This window comes from Chlamydotis macqueenii, chromosome 7, assembly GCF_036417535.1.
Source record: "Chlamydotis macqueenii isolate bChlMac1 chromosome 7, bChlMac1.mat, whole genome shotgun sequence".
NCBI classification, from domain to species: Eukaryota; Metazoa; Chordata; class Aves; order Otidiformes; family Otididae; genus Chlamydotis; species Chlamydotis macqueenii.
This window is the reverse complement of record NC_141562.1, coordinates 35,725,343-35,740,458: the sequence shown is the minus strand read 5'-3', so window position 1 is coordinate 35,740,458 and position 15,116 is coordinate 35,725,343. Positions and strand designations below refer to the sequence as shown.

At 39.2% G+C, this 15,116-nt stretch overlaps 1 protein-coding gene across 1 annotated transcript in view; it reads left to right on the top strand.

Moving 5' to 3' along the window:
* Window positions 1-12,018, top strand: part of CPXM2 (carboxypeptidase X, M14 family member 2) — a 74,699-nt gene extending 62,681 nt beyond the window's left edge. The window contains exons 11-13 of the mRNA XM_086751915.1: window positions 2,435-2,574; window positions 3,101-3,200; window positions 9,111-12,018. Coding sequence (XP_086608041.1) covers window positions 2,435-2,574; window positions 3,101-3,200; window positions 9,111-9,364 — 494 coding nt within the window. The 3' untranslated portion in view covers window positions 9,365-12,018. The remainder of the gene's footprint in view (window positions 1-2,434; window positions 2,575-3,100; window positions 3,201-9,110) is intronic.
* The last annotated feature ends 3,098 nt before the right edge of the window (window positions 12,019-15,116 follow it).

The following is a 15,116-nucleotide window of genomic DNA, read 5'->3' as shown; positions in this document are numbered from 1 at the left end:
GCAGGTAGCTTCACTGCACAAACATTTCTCAATTTTGGACACAACTTTTACGGTTTTTACATTGGCCCATGTAAAGTTAATGCTGGCCAGCCTTTAACTTCTGGAGCTGAGAGTTAACTTTTCTTTTCAAATATTTTTTCAGGAGGTTAAAAAGTGCTGGGGGAAAGATTGAACTGCTTAGATCACAAGGCCAATGCCTGACAATACATTTCTAAGCATTTCTGCAAATTCTAAAATAAAACTTCTGAATGCTAACTTGACTGCTTAATTATCTAATTTATGAGTTTAATATTCCTGAGTGCTATAAGAAACATGATTATGAGTCGATCCAGAAAAGATGACATTGGCCATGTCACTAATAGCTGTCACACTGAGTTACATTAAGAAATGATGTACAATATAGATGCTCAACAGTATCTTGATTTTTTTAGTAACAATTGCATATTGGATTTTGTTCATCCAATTTATTTTATTGCTCTGTGATGTTTCTCATACTTTACATCCTGCTCTCTTCCATCATAGTGAGACTTCCAAGACTGAGGAAAATGCTGAAATATTGCTTTTACTGTCAATCCTTTACACCTTGGACTCCAGACTAAGCCTCAAAAGAGGTGGTTTATAAGGGATTTTTCTAATTCCTTTTCAGCACCAGAGAGTCCCTAGAGAAGTATGTGCACCACAGATATCAAACACCATTGAAAGCCAGCCATACTATTTCCTGCACATATTTTGGGCTGCCGTGAATGCAAGTTCTTCAGCAATTTTACATATGATATTTCTGCACTGGGTGAACTGCAGAAAGGCAAAGAACAGAAGAATTTAATTTTATTTCCAGTGTTTTCAAGGCTGGATTTGCACGTTTCAGACACTACACGGACAGTTGCTTTTGGCAACGTTAAGCCATTTTCTTAAATACATGTATTAAACCTGAGCAATTACCGTGTATTGCAAAACATTTCACAATAGATTAATTGGGATGAGATACAGTATGTGAGGGGAAAATACTTCTGGCTGCTTCTCAAACAGAGGGGAAGCACGATTATGTAGAGCAGCACGTGCCACTGTCTGACATGTAGGCTTTCCCCATCAACGAAAGTGAAAAGCTTAACATCTGTATTACATAACCCTCCTGCTCTGCGTCCAGGAGGCACTGAGGGCTCGTTAAATACTTGACTACTGCTCTGTGGTAATTGGACAGGACTAGGGTGGTTTTTTTTTTTTAACTTTTTTTTCAATCAAAAGCACTTGGTGAATGCATTTCCTCCCAAACTTTCTTGTTGCAAAATATAACAATTAATGATCATTCATAAACATTTTAAAATATTTTTTATTCAAAAAGCAGGTGGATAATAAGAAATGAAGCTCCCATAATTTCTTCCTCTAGTGTTAACCTACTGTATCATGTTATCTGTGTGATTGTGGAGAACCACTAAATGGAATTTCCCAAAGGAAAATAATTGTGAGAAATGGGAGAGAGACCCAGAGAATGGAAATGTTTGAGATCTGTACAATTAGGACATATTTCTAATGGAAACCCCTATTGCAGAGCAGCGGTGCGGATTCCAGTCCTCTGCAAAGCCATAACAGAATAGATCTTTTTATTCCTTCCAAGCTAGTAGACACCATTTATAATTTAAAAGAATTATTACTAACTTGATTCTTCTGGCATTCCTATCATTTAGGTTACTTACGTGGGAAAACATTTAGACTAAGAAACTATTTCACCAACAGTTCTGATAAATCACTTTCACCTAACAATCACTGCATGCACATTACTCTGCATCCTGGCATTTAGGGTTGTATAAATCTGGTTGATGGCTGCACATCCACGCAAGCTGATGTAGACCATCCCCTTTCTACCCAGGTCAAACATAAATGAGAGCCGCTCCAAGGGAATGTGTCCAGGATTTGGGAAGATTAGTGCTTTCTTAAAAGCAAAGCACAAGCCTTTTGTGGTAGAGACCTTTCCTAACATCTTCCTGGTGTGTCCCCATCTTCTGCATCAAGATCATAGAAACTTTATCTGGAATGAGTTTAACTTGCTTGTTTTCTGCTAAATCTCTTATTTCCTTAGAGTTTTGTGCTGGCAGAAGGATGCTGCTCTTCGCAGCAAAGGAATTGGGGATGTGGTGCAGGTTGACACGGTGGCCTGTGCTGTCACGGCGCAGTCTTGTGTCCCCTGTTTTGAACATGTTGATGTCTCTAGAAAGCCTTGTTTTATTAAATGTATAGTTCTGACATTACTCTGGTGCTTTATTACAAGAGACAAGGCATTTCTAAAACCTTTTGCCCTGCCAGGTCTGCAAACTAAGCCAGCGAGATAAATACCCAGTTTGTGGTTAAACAAGTTATATTACTTTGCATAAAATAATCAGATCTGCTCAATAAATTAAAAGAGGATATAAAATTGGTTTTTTTTACCCCCTGTTGACAGGCATAAATGACTTCAGTTATCTGCACACAAACTGCTTTGAGCTATCCATCTATGTTGGCTGTGACAAGTATCCCCACGAGAGCGAGCTGCCCGAAGAATGGGAAAACAACCGCGAGTCCCTGATTGTTTTTATGGAACAGGTATTCAACAGAAACGTAACTTCCAAATAACTTAATCACTCCTTTCAGATTGAAAGAGAGTTTAAGGCTTCTGATATTTTTCTTGCATGACTGATTACATGATTATTGATATTTGTGATAGAAACCTTACCTGTAAACAACACTGGCATATCACTTTCGCCAGACTGTTTTAGCTTAGGAGGACAAAATAATGAAGCTTGTTAAAATTTGATGTGAGTGCAAAACTTGCTAGAAAGGGCTGCCAGAAAAAAAAAACAAAAAAAACAAAACCCTTACCTCTGCCGCTTTATCTGCTTGTTTTATCTGTCTCAGGAATTCTAACAGAATTTGTAAGCTGATTCAGAAGTAGTTAATGCCTGGAAGACTGACACTGGGTTAATAATGATATTTCAAAATTATGTGAACCATAAAGTAGGCATACCATATATTTAATTCACATATGCAATTAATGATTTGTTGTATCTTCCTAATGATAGTACTGTTCATTGCTGTGCAATATTGATTTGTCTGTTTATTCTCCCAATAGGTCCATCGGGGCATCAAAGGCATAGTAAAAGATGTCCATGGAAAGGGAATCCCAAATGCTATTATTTCAGTGGAAGGTGTTAACCATGACATTCGCACAGGTAAATAAATAAATAAATAAAATAAGAATCAGTGCAAACGAACGGATTTATTGTTTAAAAAAAAAATCAAAATATAGAACCTAACTCTTTTCTGGGAAAAGCTAGCAGATAGTACACAGTCTGAGGATTGCAGGAGAACTGGTCCATGAGGAAGGAGTCACTTCCTTCCATGGTGCAGCTGTGTAGACAAGAACAGAACCAAGGCTTTCCTCTCTGTCCCTCTTCCTCTTTCCACCTCTTTTAAAGTAGTGAGCAGATAGCCTTTTATCTGCCCAAAATCAAAAGCTTGAGTAAGGCTGTGTCCATAGAACTCCCATAGCTCCTTTTCTCATGTCAAGGTAGTGCAAATCTAACCCAGAATAGCTACAGCATGGCAAAACAAGGGTGTAGGTAATGCCTTGTTGAGCAAAGAGTGTTCCTCTGATTGTTAACGGTTATAGGACTGTGAATGTGTTGGAGACGTGTTCATCTTCTGTGTTCAGAAGATGAAGAGCTGCTGCAGGGAAGGGGGAGTTTCACAACCTGAAGAGCCTCCTGCAAAACATCACAGCTTTATAAAAGATCATTTAATGTGGCTCAGTAAAGACCTTGCTTTGCACAGGTGAATTTCAGCCTGGAGAATTGCTTTTCAATACATAGAATTTAAAAAAACCCACACAAACAGCTATGTGTCTTGTTGGCACAGTCTTAATCTGCACGCAGACACAGATACGTATATTCAGAGTAAACTCTAAGCCTATTTAATGGCCTGGAAAGTAGTTATGACACTAAAGAACTGGTTTAAATAGACACTAATTACAAGATTAATAGTAATACCCAAAAATTGTTGTTGGCAGGTAGCTGGCAGGATAATGTCCAATGGCCATTGTGTTTGTGTAGGTACCGTACTGTGATTTAAGACACACAGTCATCTTAAATGGAGAAACAACGGAAAGGATATAGCAAGGAGAAGGGCGTGCAGAAAGAAAGAGCCAAACAAGATGTCAGCAGGAGCCCTTAGTGATTGCGCTCAAAGTGCCGGTTGCAAGAGGTTAACAAGGTTTTTGTTGGATGTTTATGGAAAAGTAGCATCACGGTGAATAATCAGATAAATCATATTGTTGCGTACTCTAGATTTGGTTCAATATTAGAAATGGGAACACTAGTTTTATGGATTTTTTTACATCCTGACTGGCATTGTGGGTCTTTCATTAGCCGTCACTTTCACATGTTTTGCCACTGAGGTACAGTGTGGCATGCTTTTGATGCATAAATGCATGTCAGGCTATGGAATATCGTAGAGCTTTAGATATGAGACTTCCAAATCTTTAATGTTTGCTACAGTGGATTATCTAAGAGAACAATAAATCTTGGAATATCTAACTTGGTTTACGATTAATTTTATTTCAGTGCTACTGTGTCTCTGTTGTAAAGGAAACATTGAATGACAGATATTTAATTAGGCAATAATGATTCTGCCTTAAATATTTCAAAATGGGACCACTGGGAAATAATAGCAGGAATTAAAGTAATCAGTTGGTTTTCCTTGTCTTGGAAGTCTTGGCAGTCTTGAAAGACTGCCATAAACTGTAGGTTGTATTACTCTGTTAACAGAATTGTTAACCTGGCCAGCAGGTCGAGGGAGGTGATTCTGCCCCTCTACTCTGCCCTGGTGAGACCCCACCTGGAGTACTGCGTCCAGTTCTGGAGTCCCCAACACAAGAAGGACATGGACCAGTTGGAAAGGGTCCAGAGGAGGGCCACAAAGATGATCAGAGGGCTGGAGCACCTCTCCTATGAGGACAGGCTGAGAGAGTTGGGGCTGTTCAGCCTGGAGAAGAGGAGGCTCCGGGGAGACCTGATAGCGGTCTTCCAGTACCTCAAGGGGGCCTACAGGAAAGATGGGGAGAAGCTGTTCAGTAGGGCCTGTTGTGATAGAACAAGGGGTAATGGGTTTAAATTAGAAGGAGGTAGGTTTAGATTCGATATTAGAAAAAAATTTTTTACAATGAGAGTTGTAGAGCACTGGAACAGGTTGCCCAGAGAGGTGGTGGATGCCCCATCCCTGGAATCGTTCAAGGCCAGGCTGGATGAGGCTCTGAGCAACCTGATCTAGTCAGGGATGTCCCTGCTTCTTGCAGGGGGGTTGGACTAGATGACCGTTGAAGGTCCCTTCCAACTCTAACTATTCTATGATTCTATGATTCTATATTGCTCTGCCTGGGGCTGAGTAAGTGCAATAGCTGATGAATCTCCAGCTCTTGGTACACTGGATTGCCATATGAAAGAAAAATCATCAATTTAAAGACAGTAAACTTGCATATGGAAAAGAGGTAATAAGTGGTGTGGTAATAACGGTGCAGGATCCCAGAATCCACCTTGTAACGCTCGGGGAATCTTGTAGCTATTTACCCCCAGATTTAAAGCTGAGCTTCTATGGCTCAAAGCCATCTGCAATTTTTAGCAAAAATAAAAGTAGTTATTTCATTCTTTTACATTCTTTTTTTTAATGAGACATTTAAGCTGATACTCTGTGTGGGAATCATTTTGTAGATGGGAACATAAAAGTTCTATCTTGATTTATATTATACAGATAACAATGTATATCTCATTAGTCTTTGAAACTAAAGAATTTATGTTGGAGTCAAAAAGCTAAAATGACACATACGTGTCAACTCCAGAGAAAGAAGGCAAATTGTCAGTAGCCTTCTTTCATTCATACCTTCTTAAATGAAAAAAAATCTATCCATTTAAACCTCTGAGTTGCCTTGACATAAAAATAGGCAAGCAGGAGAAGAATTATGGCCACCGTCTCTATTCCTGTAAGTTTTGTGTAAAGTGAGCTAAGCTGTAAGGTACCTACAGTTTCTTTGATACGTCAATGTAGTCAAATACCCTACAGATAAATGTAGCCAACTACCCAACCGTTGTCTGTAAAGGCCTTCTAATAACATTTACTTGTTTGAGAAAATTTCATTACTACTTCCTGTGGACAAAAAAAAAAAGTGCATGGGAAGCACTTTTTTTTAACTTTCTCTTGGACGTACAATACATCATATGGGAAAAGAGGGTTGCTGACACTAAGCTGACAATATTAATAGGCTAATTGAAGTCATTGATTTGGAGAGTAAGAGCTTTGTGGAAAATTAGTCCATTTTCTCTTGATGCAGATGTAACTATTGATTAAGTCTGCGTGATTACATGTTGGTACGGTTAGATGTGGACCGTGTTCCATGAGATGACCTTTGGAAAAAGAGTTCATCAATTGGCTGAACAAATGGACACCTTTTTTTCTCTCCATGGTGCAAAGGCAGTTTTGTGGGTTGCTTTCTGTAACTGCATATTTTGGAAATCTCAAAGTAAATTTCGATGAAGAAATGTACCATTTCCTTCCAGTGAAACACTTCTGTATCACAGCCTGTACCGGAGTCCAAAGAAAGATGCACATTTCCATGTGACTTTTGCAATAAAATAAAATTAATTCGATTTCACACATTCTTCAGATAAATGTTTATAAATATTTTAGTTTCATATGATTTCAGGATACAGTACATTACTAAATCTTACTTCACAACATTTGGGTTTGGTTATGTTTAAAACCATTAGTCTCAGCTAAGCATAATTCCGGTATTATAACTCTCCAGCCTTCTTCTCATTCCTGGCTGCCTGTTCAGCAGGGAAAAGTTAAGTTTTAGTTATTACATGCACTGGTCATGCAGCGCTATGGCTAGCTTTCCTGGAGAGTCTTTTGTAGGTAACAGAGCATTAGGATAGACTTTTGTAATGTGTTGAAATTAGTAAAATTTGGTACATCTAAGTGTAAATATGACACTTAATTGTAACAAATGCTGTCCTATCAGGACAGAAAAGTGTTCCTCTTAACTGAAGTGTCTACAGACTTACCCAACACATTTAATTGAAAATTCATATTTTCATGCATTGTTATTTTATCTGAACAGACATGGCAATTATTTTCCAGACCAAATAGGTGGAGATAGATGTAGTCTGCCTCCAGCCTGCTCCCACTGGAGCCTATTCTTTTAGCAAAGCTAGTATTACTAAATTTATCTGTATTTTAAATTGTATTTCTCTTGCCATCTGCTCTGAAATTTTTTACCTATTGCATTTAATCTGATTTTCAGAGAAAACCCCTTTTAGCCTGATATTAAATTCTGGGCAATGACAGCTGACAGAAATACTAATGTCTACTTACTTCTAAATGGAAAGGAAGTAAATTGCATCCTGCTAACTGTTTAATATCCAGCTTTGTAATAATTTCCCAGTGGTGTGTGATTGTGTAGATTATTTTCCTGACCCTGTGTGAGGTTGTGATGAACTGCCTGCTAAATGTGTCAGAAAAATGTGGGTCAGTTTTGAACTCCAGGGGCTAAAGCCTCTGAGCGGGGATGCGTTCACAGCCATGCATGGGGTGACGCTTTTGCCAGCCCTCTAGTATCACCACAACATTTACAGGCAAAAATGAGCCCTTAGGGCTAAATTCAGGAAACCTGGGCAGCTTTATGTTTTGTCTTTCGTTTAAGGTGCCAACGGTCCCAATAGTAAGGGAGAACTGCAGAAAGAGCTTCTCAGTGAGCCCTTCCTAAAAATGCCCAAGTCCTGAGAAACAGAAAATCTGGACCTTGATCATCACCCCAAGCGGGGAAAGAAAAACCTGAGCAAGTGGATGTGCACAAACTAACTAGATCAAGTGTGCTTCTTGCACACCATTTCACACTTGCATTTAGAGATTGCAATATTAGGGTATAGTTGATATCGCTGTTTTGCTAACACTTGCCTTTTGCAAACATATTCACTATTTTACCAAGCCCTAAATTAAAATATTATTCCTGTAAACAGAAGCTAGCTAGTTTGCTCTTTTCCCAAATATAATATTTTTATGCAAATCATCTTTAGTTTTTGCAACACACTGCATAGCAAGCGACCCAAGGCTAGTGGTACTAAGGCTGTCAGTTCTCATTAGTGCTAAAAAAAACCCAGCCCCTCCTCATACAAGAGATTTTGCATTTCTGTTTTTATAGAGAATTGCATATTGAGTATGCATTTTCATTCCACAGTGGGTTTTCTCAGAGAGTGCAAAAGTAATTTTAGATAACAGTATCTCACCTTTTTCAGTCCACAGCTAAGCATACTTCCTAGTCAAAATGATATTTAAAAAAAAAAAGGCTAAACACATCCTTACGTACATATGGGTAACCCGAGATCATTTATGGGAAAAAAAAAAAAGAAGAAAACAAAGTCCTGATTCAACTAGATGTTAAAATACATCTTGCTTGTGCATGAGTAGTTTAGTTGACTACAAGAGCCCTGTTTGTGCATTTACAGGTAAGCAAGTCTTTAAACACCCTGATGAATTATAGTTTGTAGGAAATAAGTGTAACAAAACTCAATGACAGATTTTATGGAAGGCGATATTTACTTAGATCTCTAAGTGAGTTGACATTATCCATTCACATGCTTTGCGTAATAAATAGCACCAAAACATGTGTGCCCAGGCAGTCTGGCCAGGATCACAGTTGTGACGTGTGTCCCTCACTGAGGCTCTTCTTGATTGGCAATGACAAATTAGTTTGGGGAAGGTTTTTTATACCCTTCAATAATCATCCACCCATCCTGACCCTTTGCTTCAGGATCTTCCTGACTTCAACTGCGAAAAGTCTTAGGCCAGATTGAAGCCCATTGTGCTTATTTCATTGTCTGGAAAATATGTCTGAGGTAGGGTTGCAGGGGTGGCAGGATGAGGAGGGGTACGTATCAATGATGAGGTTGCCTCATCGACACCCTCCTGCTGTGAAGATGCAGAGTTGCTGCCTCTGGTGTCATCTTATCTGTGTGCAGGTATTTCTGTATTCTCGTAAGCAACACCTTCCTCAAGGAGGCCACTGTCCTGAAAACCATCTCTCTTCCTACCAGGAGCTGACGGGGATTACTGGCGTCTCCTCAACCCTGGAGAATATGTGGTGAGCGTGAAGGCGGAGGGCTACACCACCGCCACCAAGACCTGTGAAGTTGGCTACGACATGGGAGCTACGCAGTGTGATTTCACCATCTCCAAAACCAACCTGGCGAGAATCAAGGAGATCATGAAGAAGTTTGGGAAGCAGCCCATCAGCCTGTCCATCCGGCGGCTCAGGCAGAGGGCTCGGCAGTGGCGGCAGCAGCGATAGACCTCAGCCCGGCAGCCCGAGGAGTCCAAGTCTGCTTCTATCAGCCTGGCTGTAGTCGTAGTGAGAGTTACATAGCCCGTCTCTTCATAGATATTTCTCTGCACGAGGCCTTTCTGCTAGTGGAGCTGGATGAATAGTGGGGTTTTTCAGTTTGGTGAAAAATCAGAAACAAAATTCAAGTTGAACCAAAATAAGCCCCAGGTTGTGGGGGGAGAGGCAGGAAGAATGTAGAAAGATGTTTTGAGTTAACCTGGAAGGAAATGTTTTGCTTGTTGGGTTATTTAATGCTTTGTAAATCTGTTTTCTTTAAAAATTGAAAAAAGAAAAAAAAAAGAAAAAAAAAGAAAAAAAGAGATACTTATAAAGGACAAGTGTTGTTTTGAATGAAAAAGTGAAAAATATTGTTTCTAAAGTATAAAATTGGTATACTTTTGCAATTCAAAAAAGTTTTAATACTCTTTACATTTTATTCTCCTATGGGAAGAAAGCTGAGAAAGGGCCAACTTCTGTTGAATATCATTAAAATTTGTGTCAAAAATTCAGTCCCCCTTTCCCTGAAAGTCCACCTTTTGACAAGCGCCATAATATTTTGGGGAAAAAAAAAAAACTTGAAGTGAACAACCCACCTTAACTTTCCTGCTTGGATTGTTTATATTTAAGGATGTCTTGCAATTCCAGAGTTTAATGCCAGGAGCATTTTCTTCTCTGGCTTTTTAAAGCTGCATTTTGACTCCATGAACGAAACCTAATGAAAAGGGCATGGGATAAGGACCACCGCAGCACTGAGGCGCGGCACCCCCTCCTAACCTGGGAGAAGGACTTGAAACAAAGATTTTCTTGTGGATACAGCCAGTCGTATCACGTGTAGGAGAGGAGAGGCTTGGTCACCAATATGCGCGTAATTCACAAATCCACTGATAGCACCTTTTTTCTTTATTTTTGGCCTGCCTATAAGTGCCTTTTGTGCTCATGCACAACTTGTACCACTGTCTTCTGTGACGTGCGAGGATTTTGTGTTCCTCTGCATGGTCTGCTCATCCTGTAGCCGCTGCTGCTTTTCTGGCCTTACAAATCTACAGGAGCAGGATTTGTGCTCTATTACTGGCTTTTAAGTAACAAAATTGTACAGCAGGATAGGATTGAGGTTCAGGAAAGATGCAGATCAGATCTAGGAAAGAATGAACTAAATAAACACTGGACAAAGTATCAGCTGGTGAAAATGTTTGCTCCATTAGCTTCAACGCTATGACCTTAATTATACCAAACGAAGGACCAGCTGTATGATTTTAGCCAGTCAAAAGTCTGTGGCCTAAATAAACATCTCTTAATATGCTTGGTAGAAAGACTGCAGCATACTCTTCCAAATACAGTTCTGTTTAAAACACTTTAATTGCTATTACAGTTTTTGTCTCTTTGATATGATTCTTGGAAAAGACATTCACCAAAGCATCATTCAAAACTGAGGAAAAATAAAGTGCAAATAGAAAACTTACTGTAAAAATACCATGTGCCATCTGTATTAAACCTCTTTTTCTTGCGAATGAATCTAATAAACACATAAAAGGCAAAAGATTGCAGAATGAATAACATAATCATGAAACCTTGCATAATAAATAGTCATACTCTTAAATTTCTTAGACAATTGCAGCCCAATTTTCTGCAGATACCATTAAATAACAGCAATGTGTTTGGCAGCAAGGGCTCAAAGAAAATAGAAGAGTGCATACATAATTTTCTATAACTGAAATTATGGAACTCCAGCTCCCTGTCAGCATCATTTAAATTAAGTAACAGAGGTAAACAAATAGCCCAGCCATTACATTAGCTTTTGGAATTGTATTTTACTTATTTCACTCTATTTACCACCCTTACAACGTTCTATGTGTCATATGTTATTGTATAGCAAATATAACAACAACTTGTCAAGAAGGGGTTTTTTTTGGTAGCTGAGAAGAGATTAATGATATGTTTGTGCAGGTGGTATTGATGTGAAATAATTTTGGAATATGGAGTAATGACAGCAGACAATTTGTTAGCAGTTCAATTTGCCACCTTAATTGGCATATGTAGATTTTGTTGCCACCACGATAGATCAGGGCCATACACGATTTTTTGTGTTATGAACTGATGGAGTTTCTTTGGTGTCTTCTCTCTGGAGCCCCATTGAGGTTACCCGTTCATCTTGCTGGGGCTGGTTGGGATGCACGGGTAAATGAGGAACCAAACGAACAAACGTAAAACACATTGATAATCAGACTGAAGGTGGAAACCACTATCTTAGTCCTGGCAGGTCAGTTCTTTCTACCTTGAAATAATGTTTCAGGCTGATTTGAGATTTACTTCACAGACCTAGACATCCCTGCGCTCTGTTCTCAGCTCTGAGGTTATCTCAACAAGAAGTTATTTTTTAGTTGATAGTAAGAAGTTGATTTGATGGGAAATTCTTCTGTGTCTTAGTTAAAATTAGATGGACTCTGATTGCTGAAGACCTCAGTAACATCAGATGCTGACAATGGTGGCCTTGGTGCTCTTTACTGGCCGTGACTAGTGCTTACAGATACTTGGTCACAGCAGAACTACAACTAACGCAGGTGACCTTACTCCATTTTAGTCCAGGCATTACTAAATAAATGGCCTAATAGCTGTCAAGTATACTTGTCCGTGCAATTATTTTTTGTTTGTCCACCACCTTTACACTGGAAAACACTCAACTTCAAAGGAATTTTAGTAGAAACTTCAGATGTGTGACTATCTCATGCTGAGATAAGAAGCTTACAACTGCCCTGAATATAATAATACTGAACTGATGTGTGCCCTGTTTACTGCTATAGTTCTGCACTCGGGAGTTAAAATGTCCATTTTCTTTGAAATACATAGCACCACTACTTAACCTTTAGATAGACCCAAACCACAAGCCAATAAATCTGGATACCAGTGTTTTCTATTTATCTGCCTTTTCCACATCTTTAGAACAGGTAATTTTTTCTAAATTCTGTGCTTTTAATATCTTTTCCTGTTGTAGAAAAATAGGCAACCCTGCAGAAACTACAGGAAATAAAACTCCTTTTATAACTAAAGATCCATTTTAACAGCTACTTATATGAGGACTTTGCTAAGCTTTGATCATCCCTGACATAAAAGAAAAAAAAATACAATCTCTTCCAAGTAATAAGAAATTCAGCTGCACAATCTCACCCTTACAGTAAAGGTTAGACAAACAAAAGGTTAAAACAGGACATATTCCACTCTCCTTGATAATACCAGCCATCAGTCATCTGCTCCCATGCAGAGCCCTGACAATCATAAAATACCATGGGAGCTGGCTGGCTTCTCCTTGACTACCCATGTCACGCTATCCAGCTATTCATTTTTTATCTGTTTAATTATTGTAATTTTTATCACCCCGTATCTCAGTATTTCTCATCCATCTTAGTAACTACAAGTATGCTAACCACTCAAAGACAGCTCAGTATCTGCAAATCAGCTTGGGAATGCTGAAGCCAATGAAACTGTATCTACCAAAACTGTATCTGCTTACAGACGTTGGTATAAGTGTAGAGAATCTTGGTAATGTCTAATCCAAATTTAATCTGCTGGCACCAGTAGATTGTTAGGAGTCTCTGAGTAGCGCTTTTACCAGGAGGTTGAGCTCTGTGTGGGTGAAATACCCTGATAAAAATGAATGTAAATGAAGTCCTTGGCTATGCTGGTGAAGAAATGCAATTTTTCACTGGGTATTTTAAGCTTGTCACATATTTTCAGTTTCCGTCACCGACTACTTTCCTTCCTTTTATCCATGTATTGTTGTGGGTTTTTCCTCTGACTTCAGCTCATTATTTTCAGTGAATTCGGGACACCTTCCCAAAGTATGGATTTCAGCAGTCAGTGACAGAGGTATACAGCCAGATTTACTTGTGTCTTTTATCATACTGTGGTAGGTAGTTGACCTTTTTGAGAAACACCAGAAAAAAAGAAGAGTTAACTTGAAGTACGGTACAAGTCATTTCACACCAAGAGCTAGTTAACCTTTAAAAATGGACATATAGTCTATCTTTTATGGGTCTGAAAGTGCCTGAAGTTGGAGGCCAAAGTGCCTCCTCTTTCTTTGTATTCGGTCTCTATGTGAATGTGGTCAGGTTGCAGCCATAAGCCTGAGGGAGGAAGTGTAGAAGCACATACAAGTTGTATAAATTGTGGTAGCATCACCTCCTGCTGCCATACGCTGCTATGCCGGCACGGAAACACCGCAGGACAAACAGCTCCGGGTATAACTACCAACGACCCACTGGGAACCCAAGGAAGCTCTAATTCATTCTCACTAAGAGGATACAACTTCAAACGTCTTTTTCCTTTCTTACTGGAGCAGTTGCATACATGGAAAGAAGGTCAGTGATTTTTACAGTTGATTTCATGGATAATTTTAGTACCACTTCTGCCTGTGCTTCTTTGTGATATTGCAGTACCAAGCAGTTTTCTCAGTCCTTTCCAATCCTTAATAAATGGCTACGAATGCTTTTTGGCTTCAGGTGATTAACTCATAGAAGTTTTAGGTCTTTATCTGCTATCTCCTTAATCTTCTATGTTTAAATTACATCTATATGCTTGGTCTGATGTGCTTACTAATCTTTAATTTGTTTTTGAAGGTCATTTAGCTTGAGATGACATTTTTGTACTTCACTGTAATGCTATAAGATGATTCTTGAGCCGCTAAATTTATGTTCAATGAAGCCATCGCAGTGAATGCAATCTGCCTGGAACACTAAGTCACTAAATAACCATTCTCTGCCGTCTTCTACCCATACAATCACTGGTTTACAGCATGTAGAGCCAGTTTAAGTTTAGGTGAGACCTACAAACACCCGAAGTCTGCATTCAGATTTGCAGGACAATTAGTTGATCAGCTGTGGTGGCTCCTCTGTCCTCTTAACCCTATTTACCCAAGTTACAAGTTGCCCAATTTTATTTTGATGGAGATTTAGATTTCCGCTTCACATGAAAATTTTAAACAGTGCTCTCATGCTCATTATGTGCTCCTTGCTCATTAGGCAGAAAAATCACATTTTTATGCCTTTCATAAATTTCAAAGGGCCTGTATTGACTGGTCAGTTTTTGGTATAACATTTCCACTTACCTGAAATGAATATATTTATCAGTAAAAAAAAAAAATGCCAACAATGGGATTTCAGAAAGCCCATGAAAAAAGTTTAGGCAGTGAACATGAAGGTACTTTGTAGCCGCATGTTTACATACTTAATCTGCCTTCTCAGTTATATGAGTGCCTTTAATCATCTTCCACAGTGCCAGGATCAGAGAGGTTAAATCCATCCTCCCCTGTGCCTGATGGTTTGTACAGGCTGGACTTAACAATATCCCACACAGTTTTCTGCTCAAGCTACTTCATTAGAGACTCTTTACTAAACTTATCCTCAGAGACCTTTCAAGCACTTACCTCCCGCCATTAGCCAGGTTCCCAGATGAAGGCCCAACCTTCATCCGTGAAGGTCATCAGAGCATGGCCGGAGTGCCACCATCACATCTGGAGATGGCACCTAGGCTCTCAAGGTACATTGGCACTTCTGAAAGTGGGCTTTTTTTTTCAGCAAAATACTACACAGGAGCACTGCACTGCTCTGCAGATGCCTACTCTTTTAGATAATGCTATACTAAGAGGCGTGGGCAATTTAGAAAGCTCTATTTTCCTGATTAAGACATAGATAAAGAAAAAGCTGAAGGACTGATGAACAGCGCATTT